This window comes from Micropterus salmoides, unplaced genomic scaffold (assembly GCF_014851395.1).
Source record: "Micropterus salmoides isolate LMB-PRFRI ecotype aquatic unplaced genomic scaffold, ASM1485139v1 Ms_hic_scaffold_1, whole genome shotgun sequence".
NCBI lineage: Eukaryota > Metazoa > Chordata > Actinopteri > Centrarchiformes > Centrarchidae > Micropterus > Micropterus salmoides.
Genome location: NW_024040040.1, coordinates 33,729,290 through 33,753,934, shown reverse-complemented (window position 1 = coordinate 33,753,934; position 24,645 = coordinate 33,729,290). Strand labels below are relative to the sequence as shown.

At 39.9% G+C, this 24,645-nt stretch overlaps 2 protein-coding genes across 2 annotated transcripts; one reads left to right on the top strand and one right to left on the bottom strand.

The window, feature by feature from the left end:
- Positions 1-498: 498 nt before the first annotated feature.
- On the top strand, positions 499-11,703 carry sh3glb1a (SH3-domain GRB2-like endophilin B1a). Its single transcript, XM_038724723.1, has 9 exons — positions 499-656; positions 1,144-1,285; positions 2,087-2,215; positions 3,230-3,363; positions 4,536-4,625; positions 8,057-8,146; positions 9,055-9,155; positions 9,587-9,821; positions 10,442-11,703. The coding sequence occupies exons 1-9, from the start codon at positions 594-596 to the stop codon at positions 10,547-10,549; spliced, it is 1,092 nt and encodes a 363-aa protein (XP_038580651.1). The 5' UTR covers positions 499-593; the 3' UTR covers positions 10,550-11,703.
- A 5,694-nt stretch (positions 11,704-17,397) lies between these two features.
- On the bottom strand, positions 17,398-22,527 carry nrros (negative regulator of reactive oxygen species). The gene is made up of 3 exons (XM_038724709.1): positions 22,280-22,527; positions 20,735-20,849; positions 17,398-19,447 (listed from the first exon to the last, which is right to left on the bottom strand). The coding sequence occupies exons 2-3, from the start codon at positions 20,834-20,836 to the stop codon at positions 17,501-17,503; spliced, it is 2,049 nt and encodes a 682-aa protein (XP_038580637.1). The 5' UTR covers positions 20,837-20,849; positions 22,280-22,527; the 3' UTR covers positions 17,398-17,500.
- Between the last annotated feature and the right edge of the window lie 2,118 nt (positions 22,528-24,645).

Below are 24,645 nucleotides of genomic sequence, written 5' to 3'. Positions count from 1 at the left end.
TTCAAAATCTCATATTGATGTTAAATTCAGCTCAGTTATGTATAAGACAAAGAATAGATTAGATTACAAAATGTGCTTGCCTCTAATTTACACTCCCATATACCACGGTGTGTCTCACATCATGCAGATGTAAATATAAATGATCCGTATTGTATAGCGCCTTTCTAGTCTTCTCGACCAGTCGAAACGCTTTTACACTACAAGTGCCTAAGTGCTCAAACAGAAAGTACATTCATACACTGGCAGCCACCAGAGGCAATTCGGGGTTCAGTATCTTGCACAGTATCTTCGACATGAACAGCAACACTTTCAGTTTATTGCTATTTGTTGTCGCTTGAAAAAAAATGACTTTCAATCATAAATGTCAATCTTTGTCGTATGTATGTGAATGTACGCATGCGTGAAATTTTCCTCACAACTGTCAGAATAGGGTGGCGATGTGAACTCTCTTGTCCTGTATACTATCTTTGTCAGGCTCAACAGCTGGGTGGAACTCCCACTAAAGTTGCCTCAATGACATTTTCCATAGTGATGGCAGTTGGACTGTGAGACAAGCTAGCTGTTGTATCAAGTGTTTATTCCCCCGGTGTGCCATGGATTTTAATGTGAAGCGGTTAGCCGCAGACGCTGGCACTTTCCTGAGCCGCGCGGTACAAGTAAGTTTGACCGTGTAATTCGTGTGACGTTAAGTTGTTGTTATTAACCAACGTTAGCTGCTAGCTTAACTAGTCTGGTAGCTTTAGCTCGCTTGCTAAATAGCTAACTTAACGCTACCGTGGGTGTTATTGTGTAACGTTAGCTATGTAGCCCGTTATCATTTGAGAGAAAAGTCTGTATTCTGCAAAGTTGGCTATAGTTATCGTCACATTATATAATTGTTTTTTAAACGGCAACTGTTAGCCCCGACATCGCAGTCGCCATAAGTCAAAACTTTACAGCTGTAACGTTACAACATAACCCTCAAAGCAGGCCTCCGAAACCATTGGATAATTTAGCGCTATCATCAACATTAGCTAGGGAGATTATTTTGTAAGCTTGTGTGCCCTGCTTGCTAACGTTCCGTCCCGTAACCCACTCTTCGTACTCTAGTGTGTCCAGACAATAGGTTATGTGCACACTATAACCGGATACTTTCTTTTTCAGTTTACAGAAGAGAAGTTTGGCCAGGCTGAAAAGACAGAGTTGGATGCCCATTTGGAGAACCTTTTGGTCAGAGCGGAGAACACCAAGCAATGGACAGAAAGGATTATGAAGCAGACAGAAGTCTTACTACAGCCCAACCCAAGTAAGACCAACACTTTAGAGTCTGTGATGAACTTGACTCGACTGAGAAACAAAATGCTGACCCCCTTTTCAGGGTTCAGGGCATTGTAGGGCAGGTACCCACTCTATAAACCAAACCTCATTTATACGGATGTTAACTTATTGCCTCTCACTTTGCTCATCAGTACATTTTTAGATTTCTTTACTAATGACGTAACACAAATTACTCCATTCTCCGGTAGATTCATCATAATGGTGATCTCACCACAAGTTGTTTCTTTTAACCTTAGAAACCATTTTTTAAATCCACAGTATCAGTTCATATCTATGTATATTATATAAACAATAATCAAATCGGTTCAGACAGTTGAAGTCATGTTTGTGCACTGAAGAGTTGCTCAGTAATTCAGAAAATGCCTGATTTTAGGAGATGTTGCCAGTAAGGAGGGTCATGAAACATCTCTGAGATGGTGTTTGACATACATCAGTACCCTCTGTGAAGTCTGTAAGCTCAGCTGTGCATCCTCCTCAGCTCACACCATGGTGTCATAACAAACACAGGCAGACTGCTGATTACAGGCCTGTGTAAAGTCTTGGATATGGTAAAGTGGACATGTCCTACTTTTTTTATGTCCATATACAACATACCACAGATATGCTGGCTGCCAGTGTTGTCGCGTGATGTGATGACATTATGAAAGCTTCTATTATAGTTTGCTAATATAAGGCAGGCTGTTTGGATCCACTGTCCCAAAGTCACTGTTTGGCTCCCTCACTGTAGTCTTGTGACTTTGTAATTGAGTTTTCTTGTTGCAATCTGCAGATGTCCGGTTAGAGGAATTCGTGTATGAGAAACTGGAAAAAAAAGTCCCCACGCGGATGAACAACCATGAGCTGCTGGGCCAGTCCATGATCGAATCAGGAAATGAATTTGGTCCTGGAACTGCCTATGGTGAGTGATACACTAACATACAGCCCCTGCTGAATTCTGGGTAATGTTGGCTGTGGTTCATACCAGTTTTAGTTGTGGAGTTTATTTAGCTGATTCCTGTAGCTGGTTGACTAACGCAGTCCTCCCCCCTCCCCTGCAACATTCCTTAATTGATGGAACAAATAAAGTGATTGAAAGTAGATGATATTCATCATTTTGAGATTATCGGTATCCTTCGATACCTGCACTCACAAGCCTGATATATCATCCTAAATCGCAGCTGATCTAATCTAAAACAATTACTGGCTAGCATTAAATATATATTTTTAAACTGTAGAGAAAAATGCAGCTGAATGACTTCACTTTTGACAAACTGTACATCTACAGCACAACCCAATGTATTTTTCTATTTCATTGATAGAAAAAAAATCATCTAAAACAAAATGTTACTGGCTAAGATAACATGTTTAGTAGATTCTACTCTGCATGACAGACGATGCCATGCCGCTGATGGCTGACATCACAATGTTGAACAGGCATCATGATGGTACCGTAAATAAATCCACTGTGTCCGCATCTTGTAACATAATTCCAGAGATTTTCCAGAGTGAAATATATGTATGGGAAACTCATGCCTTTATAAGACAACCGCTAGCTGCCCCACCCGATGTCATTGGCATTATAATGCATTCATCATTATGAATGCATTACATAGCCATCGTCCGTTCTGCTCTCTAAATATCGGTCATTGAAAAGTTCATATTGGTCAACCACTAACTGAAAGCTTCTTAGCTTCCAGTCATTAAGGGTTAGTTGTTGGGCAAGCTTTCATAAAATGCTTGTTTAGTTTTCCAGAGTTCTGTCTAGTGTAGATTAGTACTGAGTAAAGGCTCTTCAGGTATCCACGGGCCTCTGTGTCTTCTCAAGATTAAAGTATTTACGTTTTTTTTAGTTGACTATAGTGCCACAGTGTACAGTCTCCTGTCCAGTGTTGTACAGGGAATGATGCTTTGTTTGTGCTGCTGACAATTCCAGGAAATGCTCTGATAAAATGTGGTGAGACGGAGAAGCAGATTGGTGGGGCAGAGCGGGAGTTAATTAAAACTGCTGCCATCCACTTCCTGACACCTTTCAGGAACTTTCTAGAGGGTGACTTCAAAACCATCCAGGTGAGTTGGACTGCCGGCTACAGGCAATATTATGTAGCTGCCGTACCGGAGGCTGCAGTTTCAGGACCGCAGCAATCCTGAGACCGCAGTTCTAGGGCCGTAGTTCTTTTGCGATAGCACCAGCTAGTGAAATCGTGGTGGTAATGCACATCAATAACCCTGTCTGCTAGCACTGAGGCTGATGTGCGCAGCTGTAGGGTTAACCGCTCGACATGCATATAACTTAAGTTTAGGCACACACTCGGTGATGGTTGTGGTAAGGATAACTGGCTTCGGGGGGCTGTCCAGAGTAAAATAGCTAGCTGGCAGTATCAAAGTAAACAAGGGTCCTAGAAATGCAATTCCGGTCCTAGGATTGTGGTCCTGAAACTGCTGCCCACGATACTGCAGCTACATACTACTCGCTACAGATCTTTCACTTCACTGAACTTACAGCTGCAGAATGTAGACATTGCCATTTTGCAGCCTCAATAATCAGGAATCATATTTAACTGTCTTGTGTCCTCAAGTCAGTTCAGATATTTAAGTTTCAAATTGTTTTGTGGAGCTGATGTTTATTAGAAGAAAATCTAGAAATTGGTCTACAGTGCTGTTTATAGGATTTCCTTTAACAGGTGATCACAACCACATTACCTCAGCATTATGACACCTGCTGTGGGGTTGAGGTCATTACCATCATTCGTTTGTTTCCTTTGCTTTGGCAGTGAACTCAGATTTCTTATCAGCCTCATTTAAAGCTGCAGTTAAGATTTAGTGAAAGCAACATGAAACACACTCTGGCTGACCTTTCTAAAGCTTTTAATAGTGAAGCAGCTACAACATCCAATGTAGTAGTAGTAAAGTTAGCAATTGCTAACTCATTCAGTGAATGAAAATGGCCTACTTAAAGATATGGACGTTCGGACGCTTTTTTGTTACCAGATGAGTTTTAAATATTGCAACAAGGATTAGTAGAAGAAGAAGATGCTGATGTAATTTGCGGTATTTCAACCATTTATCAGTTGCCTCCAAACAATCTAGCACATTGAACATGCAGTTCTACTAATAATCCCCATATTAATGTGATCTGCTGTAAAGTGATTGATGACAGCAGGTTTTGTGATAGAAAGTCTGACAGTAGATGGTGCACAGCGTTCTGTTTTTTGAACTTTTTGTTGTCATTTTGTGTCCAGAAAGAACGGAAGCTACTGCAGGTCAAACGTTTGGATTTGGATGCGGCCAAAACCAGGGTAAAGAAAGCCAGGATGGCTGATAAAAATGCAGTAAGTATGAACACACACACACACACACATCATCATGAATGCAATACTGTCATTTTTTGCATCTATTTAAATGATATATTGCTGATTAATAAACAGCTTTTTCTAAAATCATTAGCCAGTTTCCTTTCAGAGCAAGAAAAGCTGTCTGGGTGTATCCTACAGTCCCTCTGTGACTAAATTACACAACATGACGTTGACCGTTTTATCTCTTGTGACTTTCATACCATCACATGAGCAGCTATGGGAAGTTAAGACTAAGTTTGGACTTCCCTTTTTCTTTTGACATCTGGATTGATTGTCTCTTTTTCTTTGCGGTACCAGTACTCCACACTTAACATTTATTTGTAGTGAAATAAAAAAATTAATTAATAGGGGCACAGAAGAAAATGAAGAGGATCAGATGAATGCGTGTCTTTTTTTGAACATTTAACATACACTATTCATAAAATGTTAAATACAAACAGATTTTAAACTGAATTCTCGAAGCTCTTAGAACCACTTTATGTAAGTTGCTAAAATTATAAATAAGTGAAAATGAAAAGATCTGAAACCTGTAGGTTTGGAAACCGTTTTGAGTGGCAGCCTAATTAATGGTCACAGCCTGTATACTGCAACCTGAAAAATGAGATAAGATGGAACTTAATTCATCCTGAAAGAAATCTTTGTGCCACTCGGTACACTTAATTTACTGATATGAATTAAATTTTAACTGGGGGATTCTCAAATTGATGTGATCAGCTGTGCCATGTGGTGTGTCAAGCATTAGTGAAAGGTCCCAGTAGAGCATGATGTTTAAGATCAGTAGAATCATCAAAAATAGAGGCCTGAAAAAACATTAACTAATCAATAGTTTTGAATGTTCTACCTCAGACTTGTGAAGTGATTCACTGTTTGGCATCAAGTGTTTGTCACATTCTGACCATAAAGAAACGTTTAACCACATAATTAACCATCTGGTTTCTTCAGTTTTCACTCAGGAGCAAAAATCTGCCTTTGAAAGAAATTATTTGACTTTTTCTCGTGATAATCATCGATTTTGAATGAATGATAACATTTTTGGCCATATCGCCCAGCCCTAGTTCAGTGACTGAGGCTTTTGTAGTGTTGGAACATCCCGAAGTAAGTTTTCATTTCCCTCAATCCTACATCTCATCCTAACTAGCGTTTAAAGGGTCTTAACAGACTGACTGTTAAAAGTTGCACATAATCTGTCATAACTCTCTCAGACAGAGGCCGTCTTCCTGTTAACACTGTCTGAAGATGATATCTCTAATGACCGCAGTACCAAGCAAAGACTTGGCAAAAACCTTTGGGAAAAACACACCAGAGCTAAGCATTCTCTCTGGCTCGTCAACATGCTCATTTAATTTAGCTTTTGTTAATAGCAGGGTTGTCTAGTGGTTATTGCTTTCTTAATAGTGCGTTTTTAATCTACACACACAAACATGTGTCCTGTCAACACTATCTGAGTAGAGCTGCACCCACTTTAAAGAGTGAAAATAATCTGCTGGTTAACACCAGTTCTCCCTTTTTAATCTTTGTTCCACGGGTGGTACTCTCTCACACGACGACAAAGCGTCTGAGGTGGTTTGGTCGTGTGAAAGGGATGAGAAGTATTTATGTGTTACATTGTCACAGTCATGCAGAGTGTGGTTTTATTAAAGCATGCCGCTGCCTCGTTTTCTCTCTCTCTCTCACACACTCTCACACACACACAGAGTGTAAGGATGTGTTGTGTTGGCTGTGGCCGTGCAGCAGCTGTAGCTCTAACTACTGTGTCACTGTTTTCAAAACGCAAAGCAGCAGATGTGAGCAGAGGAAGTGACAGAGGTGAGTGGAATGTTGGAGCCATCTTTGAATTGAACACACATACACACCAAACCCCCTGGTAGCAGTGTCAACAGCTGCTGCTCCCTTTCTCTATCTCCTCCATGACACATACTGTCGTGCCTCCATGGAAAATGCTGGATCCTTGTAGACAAGTCCCATAAGAATAAAACACTAAGTGCTCTCCCTTCCTCCACACCTCTCTCTGGGACTCTAATGTAAGCTGTAGGGACTGCAGGACAGTAAGGCCATTGTCCCTGTCAGTCTCAGCTCCAGACCATATGTTTATTGGGCTATTTAGCAAGTCTCAACAAGCCATTGTTCCACAAGTCTCATATTGAGTCCTTTGGCTCAATATGAGGAAAAGGAAACATTTCCCTCAGTACACAAACCTCATGTTCAGATGTTTGGATGTTCTGTTCTTTTCCCTGTCTTTCTTTTCCTTTCCTTTTTTTGTGTTGCCTCTGACTTCCCTGGTTTTGACACATTGAAGCCTAATCATGTTCTATGCAGGGTTTTTCCTGCATAGAGAATTACGGGGCAAATATGGTCCCACCTCCTGCTCGTGACAAAACTCAACAAGTGTTTTCATCGTAAACACTATTTTCTAGCAAGCGTTACTTAGAAAAGCAAATTTTGTGAAAGTGTGAGAGGGTATTACTTAAAATACAATTCTTTTTTTTAAAATACATTTATAAATGTTTCAAAAACAGGAGATCTACTTTTGTCTAAATAATAATTAGCCAGCAGAATCAAAAAGCTTTAAGATATTGAGTATATTAGTATTTGATGTTCTCAGTCTCAAGCAGAGCTTTAACCGTGTCATGATGTGATGTGCTTCAGGAAGAACAAATATTACTGGGACCACTAGAGAAACTTAAACATTTAATATCCAGGAATTCACATCAACTGAACTATAAATGAAAACATGCATGATGTTTGATTTGATTTTAAATAACCTGCCATTAGTTAAGTGTGTAAATGAACAGGTTCGCTTTTATGTTTGTATTTGATTTTATTGTTGAGCTTCTTTCTTTTTTTTTTTTAAATATGCATTAACTTATTGTCATTTTCTTCAATCACATAATTATTATAACGCTTAACATACGTTGCTTGTAAAAAGTATTTGCTTGAGCCAATTGAAGGCACGTGATCAGGATGGCACCACTTCCGCCTCATAGTGAGCCAGGAAAAACCCTGATGTGCACACATACAGACTAGGTTCATGTGTTAGTTTTTAGGCTAACTGGTGGTAAATGATGATATTCAGTTTAAATTAATTTGATTATTTCTATGCCAAAGAGCTTTTTTTCCCCAGATAATAAAGGAGCTTTAGGCCATAGGACACAAACACATGATATTGCATGTCAGAGGTGGCAGCGCCTGCTGGCCTCATTTTCAAAAAGGGGAACATATCAGCATACCAATTTGTTTGTCTGAGACATGTTCAATTCCCTCTTATTTTTAAACCATATGCGTGTCCTTTGGTGTGGAAATCACTGAATACAGGCATGTATCGTAAAAGAAATTGGACTTTGATCATCATAATTTCAGTGTGTACATTGATATTATTCTATAAAGATCTAGTTTTGTTTCTTCCTTAGGCAGAGCAGGAGATGAGAATGACCCAGAGTGAGTTTGACCGGCAGGCGGAGATCACCCGACTGCTGCTAGAAGGTGTCAGCAGCACCCACGTAAGTAGCGCAGCCCAGATTCCGCTTTGACTGGCATTGAGTCATTAAATAAAGTAATAAAATAAAGTAACAGTAAGGGATGTTATTGTAGTTCTGCTGGTTTTGGCAGCAAAAGGCGACTTCTATTATTAAGTATTGCACTTCCTTAAAGTGCAAGAAGTGTGCAGCAGAGACCAAGATATCCGGATTTAAAACCCATAGTTATGGTTCAACCTCTAAAAACGCTGGATTCTACTCTTCCCATAATGCAACTCGGTAGCATTGTTAAGGCTGTCCCTGCCTGGTTAATATGAAAGTGCATCTCAAACAAATTTGAATATTGTGGAAAAGTTCATCTTCATGGTGACTCTTTAATATATGCTAGATTCATTACAGATAACGTGAATATATTTCAGGCCATCTTGATATTTACAGCTCTTGAAAATCAAAACTGAAGTGTATTTAAATTTTAGAATAAAGAATTATAATACAGAAATGTTTACATGAGAAGAGCTCTAATCAGTTAATTAACTCAAAACACCTCCAAAGGTTTCCTGAGCCTTTAATCTCTGTCTTGTTCTGGTGCTCACAATGAACTTTTCCATAATTTGTTTTTGGGATGCACCTGTACATGTCTTTCAGACTCCATGCCTCCAGTTTGTAATGCAGGCATTGTACAATTGTTTTCACAGCCTGAATAGTGCTCCTGTGTGTAAAATGGGTAGATCTGTCATTTCAGATGAAAGGTTTAGTATGGAAAGATGTCTTATGTCTTGCAAATGTAACCTTTAAAATATACCAGATAGGTAAGCTGAGTGACCTGTTCAGTTCTCCTTTAGTAAAACATGAGCTTAACATGTGAACCGTTTGACAGAAACCAGTGAAACTTTCAGTATAATTCTCTCACATCTCTCCTTGTGCACCCCCAGGCACACCAGCTACGCTGCCTGAATGACTTTGTGGAGGCCCAGACTACGTACTACGCACAGTGTTACCAGTATATGGTGGATCTCCAGAAGCAGCTGGGCAGGTAAAATACCACCGGGACCACCCACCCATTCTTCCTGTCACCCAATAGCTCCATACAACTATGGGCTGTAACTCTGGTGTCACACTGCATTAGCTGACAGTTAAATGTCAATGGACTAGCAGGAAGACCCTCATCTCAGTGTTTTAGGTTATTGCTCAAATTAATATACTCGTTACTGCAGGGAGCAGTAAGTCGTTCAAGTCCTTCAGTTATTTTTCCTCTCCTTCTGAAATGAGTAAATAACGGTCCTGTCTTACTTTTTAAGTTCATCTATGGTTGCATAGTTTTCACCTTTCAGATGAAACAGGAAAATGAGTAATACTGATGAAAATTAGTCAGGCATGAGGTCACAGAGAGCTGTATCTGATACTCACAGGAGAAGAGAACACAAAAATTAACTGCGCTCATTAAGCTCACCTTCCTCCCACCAGTTTCCCCTCGTCATTCTCCAACAACAACCAGTCCTCAGCGTCGGGCACTGCCAGCATCTCTGTGCCCACCATCTCGGTGTCGGCCTCCCTGCCCAGCGTGTCTGCAGGCCACGGCAGCTCCACAGCATCGGGCGGATTCAACGAATTGCGCAGCTCCAACGGCAGCCGCAAAGCCCGAGTGCTTTACGACTATGATGCTGCCAGCAGCAGCGAGCTTTCCCTGCTGGCTGATGAGGTATGCCACAAAAATAGGTCCATTCTATCTTATGATTGAGGAGCAAAACTACCAATAGGGTGGAAAACAGACAGCATTTAAGGATGAATAAGGTTTTCAGTTATGTTTTTACCGCAATTATTTAAACCTTTTTCCGTATGGCTCAACAGTAGTCTCTATCTCGCCTTATATTCTAGTTTATTTAGTTTCTTTTAATATAAGAATCAACAGTTTAACTTAGGAAATTGGGGAGGCTAGTCTTAACCCAAACTTGTGTTAACCACATCATGCCCTACAGCGGCAGTGGAACTACTCTGTTCAGGGGAATAGTCACTCCCTTTCCTGGCAAAGCACTGATCTGTCCATTACAGTCCTGGTGGCTGACTAACAGTGAACCAGCATTACCTCATTTGGTCTAATAACCGCATTCAGAAAAATGTTTCCAGTCTGCTAACTGTGTGGCCTGACCTGGCTTTCATAATAAAAACCTTTATAACCAAGCATCCCATAAATCTGGTGTCTTTCACAAGCAGGTAACACTGTATGAAACTGATGTATGCTACATAAAAAGTAAAGTTATTCTTGATCACTTAATACCATATACAACTAACAGTGTATCCGTCATCTCTCCCTCTTTGCAGGTCATCACAGTCAGCAGTGTGCCAGGCATGGATTCAGACTGGCTGATGGGTGAGCGAGGCACCCAGAAGGGCAAAGTGCCAATCACTTACCTTGAGCTGCTTAACTGAGACCTACACCTCCAACGCCCCACCCCTCTGTAACCAGCTGTGATCTCATATTTATATTGTGTTGCAGGGACGGGCATCACTTTCTCTTCCATTCAGTCATTTTAGAATGAGTTGTTATTTCTATGAAATGGGAGTCTCAGTATGAGCAGACTCGAGCTGGAATGAATAAATTTGAGTGAAGGGGGGGAAGGAAGGAAGGAAGGAAATGGACCCCATTCCCTGATGTGTTTTGTATTCAACTGCAGTACATTTCTAAAACCTGCTTTCACGCCTTTTGTGTTTGACGCCATGCAATCTGCAATATATGCCAGAACATCTCCCAAATTTTGTTTACAACATATATCTGAAATGGTGACCTAAATGCTTTTGATGTGAGGATTTTTTTTTTCTCCACCCTCACTGCTAATTGAAGTTTCTTGCCTTTTTAAAGTAGTAATACAATAGTCTCATTTTTTAAAATGCAAAAATGCACTTCAGGTTGAGGTGGAGAGAGATGCTGATTATTAAGTTTTATTTTATAATTGATAATCTTGGTGCAGTAGCTGTAATGGTTATTCTCAATATGATTTTTTTTTTTAACAGTATCATATGTATTGTACCTCAGCTTTATTCACATGGAGTCTTACAGGACTTTGAGTTAAACACATTGTCCCAGTAAATTTGATTAATGAGCGAGGCGGAAGAAGAGAACTTGTAACCTGCTGATAGCCAAGCAGCTATAATACTCACATGCCAGACATCATCGAGTGCCTATTACAGTGAACAACCCTTTTTAAGAACCATTTGCCTTTTTTGCATCTACACCAGCGCAGTGTTCAGCCTCTCCTCTTAGTATTCAACCCTAATATATCTATTTAAGTTATTGGCAATGTTTGATATCAACCAGAAGACAGATCTCATCTCTGATTAAATTATACATGTGTGTATTGTTCATAAATACACAATTTGTGATATGTTTATTGTATCTGGATTTGGTTGACTTTAGAAAAACTTTACTTAATAGTAAGACATTTACATTTTTCACCTAAAAATTAAATACATTTGCTTTTATTGACATTACCAATATATCTAATCAGTTTCCCCTAAACCTGCAGTTCAACTCCAAATTGAAAAGTCTTGTTACATTCTGGGAGATTAAAGTATATTATTACATGGCTGCTTTTTTGTTTTGTGTGTAACTGATAAGATAGCATACAATTGTAAAATAAATATACAATATGATGCATTTAAAATAAAATATCACTTGTCTGTTTTGAGGTTTCATTTTTATTTATGTCGCATTTTCAGTAGTTAAGAATCAAAATGTGACTTTCACAGTTGGCTTTGTTGTAGCTTTTTTCTTTGTGATCCCTGGTGGAACCACTAGAGGGCAGGACAGGCAACGTGATCAATCTGTCAGTGTGTGGTTAAATGGAAGAAATGTTTTGACCATCTAGTCTCTGTAATTTGGCAGAGTCATATAAAGTTGAGACACAACACTGAGTTAGAGAAATGTGACCAGGCTGAGGAAAGTTGATGTATGTAATGCATGAAGGCATTTGAAACCCAGCTAAATTTTGTGCTAAATGTAAAATAGAGAAGGGACGTCACATTAACACATGGTGTACAATCAAAAATCAACAAAAAAAAATAGTAAATGCAACATTTCCAGAAAGAAATCAGCTTTAGCAATCTTATAGATCCTGACTGATGTAAAGCACTTCCATTTCAAACCTTCCTAAATGTACTGTAGATCTACAAAAACAAAGTTATTTTAAAACAACTTTTTTATTATTTTAACACAGATGAAGTGTTGCTACACTAGCGGTGTGAAACAATTACTGGGAACTAACAAGACTGGGAAGGGCAGGTCACATGAGTAAAGAAACACAGACGCTTAATCATGGCCACCCTAGGCCTAATTATTTTGACACAAATGACACCTCTTAATGAAAGTTTTTTGTCTGAGCCACAGTTTTCTGGGCTGTTTTGGTCAAATTAAATCTTGTTTACACTTTTGCTCTCAGACTTTGCTGCTTATGGATGCATTATTTGTCTTTTTCGTACAGTTTTTTATGTACGGTAGTGGATGGCGAGAGACAACTTATTTTTTGATCCTGTTTGAACTGTGCCCTGAATTACAATTTAAAAGATCAATTTGCCAGTCAACTAAGTTGCAGTTTGTTGTAAATCAGTAAAGTTACATGTCGTTTTGTGTGAAAACTGTTCAAAAGACTACATCTCTTCTCTCGCACAATATACATCACAAAACATGTTAACGCGGTAATGCTAGCTAACATTCATTGCTTGGTTGCTGCTAGCTAGATAACTTAGCTATGTTCCACGCAGAAATATTTCTCACCTGATGTGTTTAATCCAACACTCTCAGTTCTTTTATCACATCATCTACACATGTAAGATCTTTGACATTAGTTTCAGTAATGTTAGCTTCAGTGGTTGAGAGAAAAAGTTAAGTCACATATGCGTCTTTTGGGTTTGTGGTAATTTGTACTTTGTAATTATGTATTTTCAGTCTTATACCTCAATAGTTCAAAACTGCGACTTTTTTGACTTTTAAATGTATATTTGAAATTGACCATCATCATCTGTGTAATTCAGAGCACAATTCAAACGTGATAAAAAGATTTGTTGTCTCTTGCCACTGACTACCGTACATATTTTTTCCGAAGAAAGGTTCCATGGTGGTCCAGCGGAAGGGGAGGGACAGATTTGTCTTTTTCCACCTAAGACCATCCATCCATCCATCCATCATCCACCGCTTATCCTGCGTACAGGGAAGCGGTTGTAACTTATTTTATTTATTTAATTTTAAAGCAATTCTTGAAATATATTCTTACTGTTGACACATTCAAAGAGAGGTCTGCCCTGGTTTTATTTTGGGCTCTCTCCTGACCTACTCCCCAGAGGCTTCCACAACTCCCAGTGCTAGCAGCTGTGGACCAGAAACATACAAATCCCCGGAAAAAACTCAAAACACTGACCCAGTTTGATAGAATTTCTTAATTTAAAGAAACTTTAAAGGGTAAGTATGTACTGTGCCTGTACTGGGTAGTCTGTTCAGTAATATTGGCCTTGCTTGACTTTTTGTGCTCACATTCATGTGATTGGAAGCAGTCTTGAGGCAACCACACAATTAACAACCAACATTGAGCGCTTCAGTGCAGAGCGTCTCGTCCTTGCCTGTCATAAGAGCAGGAAGGGTTAAGAGGAAGTGGAGTTTTGCAAACTGCTTACTGACTTCCTAAGAGGCTGCCTGTACGTCAGCTTACATGGGACAATCATTTTCCAGGACACGGCGATCAACGCAACTTCAGAAACCACTAACCACTAACCTTTGACCTGTGTCACTATCAATCAAAAGAGCCTTTTTAGTGTTTTTTAATACAAATGGACACCAAACATTTCACCACAGAGCTGACTCAGAAATGTAATATTTGAGGCTAACATTGGTCCTCATAAAACCACAGCTGTGAGAATAACTTTTCAGTTCAGTATTCTGAAACCTGACACTTTTTCTTGTCTTTCACATCTTTATCTCTCTAAAAATAAACCCACTCAGTTAGATAAAGTCAGTTTTAACGCACACATCAGACCAGCTATAGCAGGCCTGAGAAAAACACTTCCTCTTTCATCAGTCCTTATTAACAGAAAATACTTGACATCTGCTTTTTTAGGCCTCCTTAAAGGGCAAATGTTGTTGTTTTTTTGAGGGGCGGTGACATATTTGTTTTTTTTTTCAGATGTCATTAGGCGAGTCAGAGCAGGAAAAAAAATGTGAAAAAGTGAAGCGAATAGATAACCTGAAATTAAGGACTGCTGCTTATCTGATATGTTTGCTGAAGAGGCTGGTTCACAGATGTACAAGGTAACGGGTAACCACTATAGAAAGCCTGTCCCTCCCCTTCCGCTGGACCACCATGGAACCTTTCTTCGGAAAAAATATGTACGGTAGTCAGTGGCAAGAGACAACAAATCTTTTTATCACATTTGAATTGTGCTCTGAATTACACAGATGATGATGGTCAATTTCAAATATACATTTAAAAGTCAAAAAAGTCGCAGTTTTGAACTATTGAGGTATAAGACTGAAAATACATAATTACAAAGTACAAATTACCACAAACCCAAAAGACGCATATGTGACTTAACTTTTTCTCTCAACCACTGAAGCTAACATTACTGAAACTAATGTCAAAGATCTTACATGTGTAGATGATGTGATAAAAGAACTGAGAGTGTTGGATTAAACACATCAGGTGAGAAATATTTCTGCGTGGAACATAGCTAAGTTATCTAGCTAGCAGCAACCAAGCAATGAATGTTAGCTAGCATTACCGCGTTAACATGTTTTGTGATGTATATTGTGCGAGAGAAGAGATGTAGTCTTTTGAACAGTTTTCACACAAAACGACATGTAACTTTACTGATTTACAACAAACTGCAACTTAGTTGACTGGCAAATTGATCTTTTAAATTGTAATTCAGGGCACAGTTCAAACAGGATCAAAAAATAAGTTGTCTCTCGCCATCCACTACCGTACATATTTTTTCCGAAATAAGGTCCCATGGGCCGGAAGCAGAGGCGAGTGACTTGGGCTCTCTATTGTATTGCTGTTTGTCAAAGACATTTTGTTACTTCTACGAAGGCTGTGTATATTTTTTAGCCATGCTAGCAGCTAGGCTCTACCGATATCAATGCCGGTTGGACGGTTGGTCATGGCCAAATACTTGCAATACTAATGAAGATTCCATCAGCTTCAGCTGTAATTTGTGTGTAGTGATTATTAAATCATAAAAAAACACATTATACTTGCTTGACATCAACATGTGGACATTAGCATTTTCCTTAAAATGCACCAATGCGCAGAAGTACAACCTCACAAAATTGTTAACATGGTTGTAGACTTATGCATAGGCAACATACTTCACTTCTTTTTTTGCAGACTACTCTGAAGCAGGCAAACCAAGTAGCTGTTCCACAGAATTATAATATATAATATGTTATAACATATATTATATGTATTTATAATCAACACTAGAACTAGTTGTCTTGGCAGCCCTGTCAGTGCAATCAGGGACACATCTATACATAGTAGGCCTACACATGCGTACCTTGACCCCTCTGGTATAATATATCCAGATGCTGTAACCAGACTGTATATAGATCTAGCATAGATGCTCAGGACCACAGGACACCACCTGCTATCAGAATACATTTTTAATATGAATACAGTGAATACATTAATCTCATTTGACCACTTCCGGTCAAACTTCACTTCTCCCCTCTCATTTGCATTTATCTGTGAGAAACTGTGACCACTACTTGAAAGAGAGAAAAAAAACTGCTTCATTCAACCACAGTGCTTGTAGAGTATTGTGGTGAATATTTGGTAACTCAAGGACGGGCCCCATAACCACAGGTTGGCTGCTTTGCAAACACAAATCAGCTGCATTGATGAGTGTTTTGCAAGTTTCTTGTGCTATATGTACACTACAAACTTGACTGCTATAGTTCATATGTGGTCACTTGTATACCTAACCACCATTAAATATGGCTTGTGCAATCAGATCTAGTACATATATACACACCATGTTAACTTAGAGGGCATTCACACAACATTGCAGCCAAACCCTCGTAACTGTGCCGCTAACCAACTTCATACAGTTGTCTTTTAACTTCTCACCAATTACAGCTGATTGGAATTTTCCTTCCTCAAATGATGATTTCTTCTGTTTCGTCCACTTCTTCCTTCCATCAAGCTACCCATCTTTATTTTATGTATTTATGTCACTCGATATTATCTGATAGAAACTGAAAACCTACATTTGCACATCAAAACATAATATCTGCTGGTATGTTTACCTCAAAGTAGACCTTAGCTGGTTTTCAATGGCAAGATGAGTCATTGTTCACTCTACTTATTAATAACTTAAGTGTGGTTAAAGATTTTCGAACCAGAAACCTTAAGTGACGAGCCTATTTCTGTATCTCTGGTCAACGGCTGCCCTGACTGCATTTCTTTATTTCACTTTTTTGACCCCATTTGCATGCTTAGAACCAATCCCACCTGCAATTCAAGCAACAAAAGCATTTGACTCTGACTGCCGACTTCATGGTGTAAAAGATATGTAAAAACGAAGGTGTTTAGAGGCTTTGACAAGGCATCACTTCGGTTTCTGTTTTTATGTTCCAACCACCATGACCTTGAGTATCACCACAGCGGTATTTTGGTTACTTTCTGGTTAGGCCTCCAATACTCTGCACAGCTACACACTGATCTACCAGCATTCTCACTTGTGAGCAACTGCTAACATACACAGAAAGATAGAGAAATGCATTCATTCCCCTCTGTGCTATACAATGCTTATAATGTCCCTTGTTTGATAATGTAATGTTTATGATGTCTGAACACATTTTATTAATGGCATGTCACTGCATTGCCTCCAAGTGCATCAGAATAGATATAGTATCAATATATGGGTCCAAACCAACTCCTCATGACTACTGACACACTGGAAGTTCATGTTAATGTTGCATCTGGGTGCCACAGTTGGGAAGGAAATCTCAAACCCCTCCTCTTTGAGATACAGAACTGGGCAGTTGCTGCACATCTTAGCAAAACAGGAAATTTCATGTTTCCTCTGCTGCTTATAGCAACAGCTTGCATCACACTACTTCTGCATATGTTCAAACACACACACATACACCCACACACACACACACACACACACACACATACTCTGGCCCACAAGAACGCAGCCACAGTTTTACATCAGGGTACCAGGATTAGGGTCTGATTTTGAACCGCACTTCAACAGCACAGCAATGTGAAAATTTTAATACCCTCTCCTGTTTAAATAATCATAGAATTCTTCCTTTTATTATTGTAAACACATTGAATTTATTTCCAATATATATTTAGCACTGTACATTTTTAGGGTTATAAAGTATCAGTAAGTTGTAGGCTTCAAATACTTCTTTTTGATTGATTTTTTTAGTATTTTGGGCTTGAAGGTGAGCAGAACAATAACTGAAATGCCCAGAAAAGAAAAAGGTACAATAAGCAGAATGTACCAGAATACAGATTCCGCACTTTCCTCCAAACACAAAAATGACTGGAAGTGCTCCACCCTGTGTGTCGTTTGGAAGAGATCCTTACATTCAATATCCGATTGTCCGACCATATTGATTGTCTTTGTTGTTTCAAATGTCCTGAACCATTCTGTTTGGCAGCAGTTGAACGGATTTCCTGTGAGGAAAACAGTGTGCAGTTTCGGGGCTAATGTTTTAGCATGACCTGAGGGTATATTTGACAGTCTATTGTCCCTCACATCGAGCACTTTTAGGTGAAGGTTCAGAAGTGAAGGGGGAAGATGGTCGAGAGAATTCCTTGAAATGTTTAAAGACTTTAGACTTTGGAAATGGGAGAAGTCGAAGTCTTGTATGTGAGTGTTTCCTAAACCTAGATGCTGTAACGTTCTGCTAAGACTTTGTATTGATTCTTGGGCAATGAGTCCTGGGTTGTCGGACAGTTCCAAGTGTGTTAGAGGCAGCCCAGCGAACGCAGATGACGGAACTCTTTCAAGGTTGCATCCCTTAAGGTAAAGCTGCCTTAGGGATATAACATTTTTCCAATCCACACAAAATGAGATATTGTTTGTACTGGTCTCAGCTTTATCAGGAGGGCAAATGTCAATGTTGTTATAACTGAGATCCACTGACCTCAGGCTTGGCAAAGAGGAAAATAATCCTGAGGGTAACCACTCAAGATCATTCAGGCTCAGGTTAAGGTACGTCAAATTGTCAAAAGTAGTCAGCGTATTTTCATCTGCTACAATCTGGTTCAGCCTGTTGTTGCTGAAGTCCAACTCGTACAAGCTACCAGAGAACTGTTCTGACGTTAGATTTAAGGTTTCTAGACAGTTTGTGCACATTCGAAGTCTGGACAGGGCAGGCATTTTGTGAATAAATCCTCGTGGGAAATACTCCACCTGGTTTCCTCTTAGATCCAAAATCTCTAGAGAGGAGATGTCACCATGAAGGCTCTCGTCCCACAGCTTTGCCGTCACGTTGCTCATGTATGTCTTCAGATTGTAGAACTCCACCGTTGTAGTCAAGTTCAGGAATGTGGTGTTGTCTGTCAAGTGTTCATAAAACCTAATGCTGTTGTGAGATAGGTAAAGATTCCGCAAGTGGCTCTGGTTGGGCAAGAAAGGAAAGAAGAGCAGTTTGTTATCTGATAGGTCAAGTGTCTCCAGCTGGAAAGTGTCGTTAAGGTCTTGTGTGGAGATGAACCACTCGATGAAGTTGTGGCTGGCGTTGAGGACCACCAGCTGGGTCATGTGGAAGTCAATCAGGCAAGGCAGATAATTGAAGGCCAAGTTGAGCCGCTTGAGCTTGGGATTGCTGTCGAAGGCGCCATCAATCTCGAACATGATGTTTCTCTGTAGGTCTAGTTCTTTCAGTTTGTGAAGATCCCTGAAAGAAGTCTCATCCAGTCTCTGCAGGAGGTTTCCAGAAAGATTAAGATACTCAAGGGATGTCAGATTTTGGAGAAGAGTGGCCGCCATTTCATCATCAAGCTTATTCTCAGAGAGATCCAGAGCTCTGAGCCTGGGCAGAGTCTTTAATGCGCGGCTGCTTTCTTGATACCCAATATGAAGATTGTTATTTGCTAAATTGAGGCTGTCTAAGAATTTTGAGTCTTGAAAAGTATTTGATTCTAATTTCTCCAAACTATTACAAGCTAAACTCAGGGTTTTTATTGAGGGATAAAGGAGAGGTGAATGTAGTGTATGAATGTGATTGTAGTTGAGCTGAAGCTCCTCTATGTTGTCTGGCAGTTCTTTAGGCACGAAGGAGAGCTTGCCATTGTTGCAGAGAGCCGTTCTTTGTATCTGCAGAAAAAAGGAGAGTGCATAACTTTAAGTTTGTGTTAGTGTACCGTACTGTATGTCTCTTTGTGGGTTTCAAAGAAATCCTACAGAAACAGGATTTCTTTCAGGCACCGCAACTGAACGTGTGAAGACCTCTTTCAAAGCGCCATATCTGCATTAGCCTTTAGCCCACATGCACAATTTTCTACACCAGGGCCCTTTTATCCCTGTAAAAGCATGTTAATCTTGTCAGCTGGTTATTTTGTGAGGTACAGGACCAAAAATCACAAGGCTGAACTGACTCTTTAGTAGGTTTATATCAGTCAGCTTCCTTTTGTGAAAGAGTGTTTAATCATGTGATATCACTGTATCTAGCATCTGAAATCGAACACAGTCTTTATTTATATTTTTAGTTTTTAACTGGCTAGCGGCATGGCTCTAGGGATGGTAATGTCAGTCTGTCGTACAGTTTGTCCACCACTTTGGTCCGGAATGAAATATCTCAACAGCTGTTGGATGGATTGGCAGGAAATTTGCTAGCAAATGTTAGCATGCTAACATTCTAAACTAGATGGTGAACCTAAATATTAGCAGCTAAAGATTAGCATATTAGCATTGTCACAGTGAGCATTATAGCATGCTGATGTTAACATTTAGCTCAAAGAACCGCTGTGCCTAACTAGCCTCTTGGAGCTGCTAGCATGGCTATAGACTCTTGGTTTTGTTGCCCTCATGATCCTTGACTCAGAGCTTACAATTTATCAAATAATTTCAATAAACACATTTTTTCTCCTAGCTGCCAGTTTTCAGTTGCACTTGGTGAAGAATTGACTGGTTTTGGATAGTTTTAGTGTGTAAATGACTTTCTAATTATAACGTTTAATACTGTGTATTACCAACTATGATGGATTACTTAATCAGTGAATCACTTCCCAGTTTGCCTCACTGATGAGGCAAACTGGGAAAAATCAGAGCACACAAATGTAATTTTCCGCCATGTCAACAGTTTTATTCTTAGCTACTATATCATGTTTACAGAACATCTGATATGCACAAATTGGCATTGAGATCATAAAAAAAGCCAATCTTTTATCAAAATTGTGTATCAGACACAACTGTAGGTACTTTTCTTCCTAAAAGTAGATACATGTTCACCAAACCAAGCATTCATTAAAACACACATAGCCTACAAATTATTCTCCCTTTTACATCAGATGAACTGTACTTCCACCTATGTTCCCGAGACACTCAGTTCACTTCAAAATGTGCTTTTATTAAGTAGAGCCATATAAAAGAGAGACATCTTACCAGCTGGCATCGGCTGTGTTGTGGATGACTTGAGACTGGCGTCAGTATTCTCCACATGGGTAACAAGCATAGCAGGAGGGGAGTGAGCCTGTGGACTGGCATTTTAACATCCTCACTGTTGACAAGGTGATAGAAGGAGAGAGTGATGATGAAATGCCGTGCCGCTGATTGATCAACACAGGCATGTGCTGCCCTTCAATTTTAACCATAGTTGGCATGATTTGCATGTGATACTTGACTGGTATCATGACATTTTAGCAAATGAGTGTCATGTCTTAAAATGCAAATTATGGTTGCTAGACATTGGCAGCTTGACATTAAATGCTTGCAGATACATTAACACTCAACTCTGATAGCTTGGGTTCAATTACCTACTACTGTTAAAAACATTCATACTTTGAGTTAATATTTTCACTGAATATATCATCTTAACTATTTTACACACTGCGTGCTAACCTTAAATATCAGTTATAAACATGACTTGACAAACATGTAATAATGTCTTATGTCTAATGTCAGTGTGTCTTTTTTTGTCTTTATGTCATGGTGGACGAATGTAATCCTCACACTATTCATGTCCACAAAATTACAATACAATAAATGTTGTGCAATCGCATCGCAGCCTGATGTAAATGAGTGAATATCATCTTTAAAATATCATATTTTATCCTGAGAACTGCAGTTGTGAATTTTGGTAAAATTTCCATAATATCAATTCAAACCATTTTGTGACACATATTTTAGTGGCCTTAGGAAACATGTTGTATTCAGGGGTGTAAATAATACACCACAAAGTAATTTTTTTCTATGAACATTTTTCTCTCTTGTTTTACTGGTTATTGTACAACACTGCTAATAACACTACTCAATTTCTAAACTATATTATGTGTTGTGGGGAAGAGTTGGCCACAGAAGAAAAGACAGTTAGCAGAATATAGCTTTCTGAGCATTGCTGGATGTGACACAGCCAAGTTATGAGAAAGCCGTTGACCGACGAATGAGAAAATGTTTAATATTGACCACTATAAAACCAATATAAAACACTTTCATATTGCATATTAATTGTACAAATGTACAGCACTTGGTTCCATTAATCAGAATAATGATAAAATATGTGATATTTTGTAAACTTAAACTAAAAGCCATTTGGTTTTTCAAACTTTAGATTTTTAATAGTGGACAATCTGTAACTCAAGGGACATTGTTGACATGCAATACCTAACACTTGGTAACATTAATGATTGATTCATTATGCAACATTTGTTTCAATAACAAGCAAAACTAAATGCTATAAAAATGTTCTGAAAACTATAGTTTTATGCTGACATTTGTTTTAACAAGAATTTTAATGACACCTTATACTGGATTTACAGTCTTCTGCCAGTGCAGGTGATCAATAAGATATCTTGCTCAAAAACACCAAAGACAAAATATATTTAAATTCAACATTTTTATTTTAGACAAAGTATGCAGTTTGCTTCATTTAGCAGCCAGAGTATCTGTGCAAACTGCAGCTCTACATTAGTGCACAGAGCATTTACTTACACTGGTGGTTAGGTGTGGATTTCCCAAGCCACTGACGGTTGATCCTCTGACCATATCGCTGGTTGACTCGCTGTTGCAGAGTGTCTTCTCATGTGCGAGGTTCAGCTGCTTTTCTCTGCTCTGAGTGAAGCACCAATGCCTCTTTTAACTATTCACGGAAGCATGCAGGCAACGGAAACCAAGTCACATGGACAAGACAAGCTGCAATCAGAAAGAGGTTCTCAAGCCTAGGGCCACAGGAAGGCGAGTGCAGGCTCAACAGTTCTCAACCAACACAGCGCTGTTTTTTTTTTCTACACCCCTCCTCCTCACAAACACCACGACAGTAATGTTGTTATACAGGCAACTAAGATTGGTAGCAGAACTGCTACCGCAAAAACCCAACAAGAACACACCCTTTACACCCTCGGCTCGTTCTGATCAGCCAACCTACTAGAGAGGAAACCACTCAGCACACACACCCTTCCTGCCTGATTTTCGGCCTGTCACTGCAACAGCCATTTCAAACACACATATGGTAAACACATATAGAGACACTAACGTCTGTGAATATGAATTAATGTAGTGAACGGTCACAATGCTTTTGGGCCAGATAACACATAACATCAGTCAGGGAGTCAAGAAGATGATTAATGGGTAGCATGCACACCATATCACTGCAGCATGCTCTAAATGAGTAATGAAGAAGTACTATAAAGTTTTACTTTCAATACTAATACATTTGCAACATGGCTTCTTTAAGTATCCAAGTACCTTCCCTAAACAGTGTTTTCTCTTGCTTGATGTCCAGCCACTGAATGCACCAGCTCTCTTTCGTCTTTTGTTAAACTCTAGTTGTTAACTTGTTTCTCCTTAGTAGTCACCCGTGGATACAAGAATAGGGAATTAGGAATCAGGAAGTGATGGTGCCGTCCTTGGGGAGTTGACTTGTTAGTGATTCCTTCCTGTTTTCACACAGGACATCTCTAGCTCTCACTTCTGACTCTGTAGGTTTGGGTAACTGGATTTTCTAATCCATGACTCCACGTTGAGGTTGATTTACTCGGTTATGTGACACTCTTAACACTGCACAAGTAAAACTTATGAGAGAAAGCGTATCAACTGGTTATGCAAAGGAAAAAACTTTGAGAACAAGTCTTGCAAACATGAGGCTCACTGTGGGCCCGCTACAAACACTCTGTCCCCTTCACCCCGTGCAGTTTCCTTACTGGCCAGGAGTGGCAGCACGGCTCCAGAACAGTGGCAAATGTGAAAATGAAGAATGTTCCTGTCATTCTGGCAGGTTTAACATATCGACCATGAACCACAACATCCGTGGTGGTCAGGAACCTTTGCATGTCCTTCCCCATCTCTCTCTCTCTCCATACTTTATGACAACTGTCAACTGTCGCAATCAAATTTTTAAACATCTTAGAAGTAGAATTTCCTGTAATGTTTATGACGTCTAGTAGCTCTATGGAACGCTTGGTTTGTTCTTGTGCACATGCATGAGGATGCCCATTGTAGGAGAAAGTTTCAGTTCTGGTACGTACACTCTTTTGCTGCTTCTGCGACCTCGCTGTTATCTTCACCCTGCAACTACACCATCCTACTTTCACCCAGCAGAGATGGCGGAGTCACAGACCTCTCTCATACTTTGATGAATCAACAGATAAGACCCCTATTTGTCCAATTTTAAAATTGCACTATTAATCATTTCTGCAACAATTTGGCATCTGTTGTGGTGGCAGCACGGCTGATGGTGAGTGTCCTGGTTTTTTCTCCTTTTTATCAGTTTTTCAGCTTTTTTTCCTTGGTTTTCTGTTCCCTGCCTGCCTCCCTGTGTTTTCTCCCCTGTGTGCTCTCTCTCCCTCTGCTCCTGAGCCCAGCCAACTACCTGCACCTGCACCTCATCAGCCACCTCGTCAGCCTGCCACACCTGCCAGTAATCAACCTCATGCCTGCCTGTATTTCAACCCCGGTTCTCCACACCATCCTCGCTTGATCGTCGTTGCTCCATACCCGGTGCCACCCCCACCTTCAGGCTTTCATGTTTCTTGTTTTTTTCACATTTACCCTGTGCCTTGTCTTCCCTAACCTTGTCTCTCTGTCTGTTTCCCTCCCAGGTACACTCACCCTCGTCCTCCGTTCGGCTGGGCTCATCCACTGGCCCACTCCTCCTCGGACTTCCCTCACGGCGTCCTCCCTGTTCCCCCGCCTCTCCTCGCTTCCTCGGCCCCTGTGTTCCCCGGCTCCCTGGCCCCCTGTCTCCTTGGTTCCCCGTGCCTGTGCTTCCCCGACGTCCTCCTCTCCCTCCACTCCAGTCCCTCTCACCCTTTTTCCCTCAATAAACCTCCTTCCCTCAGAGTGCTGCATTTGGGTCCTCT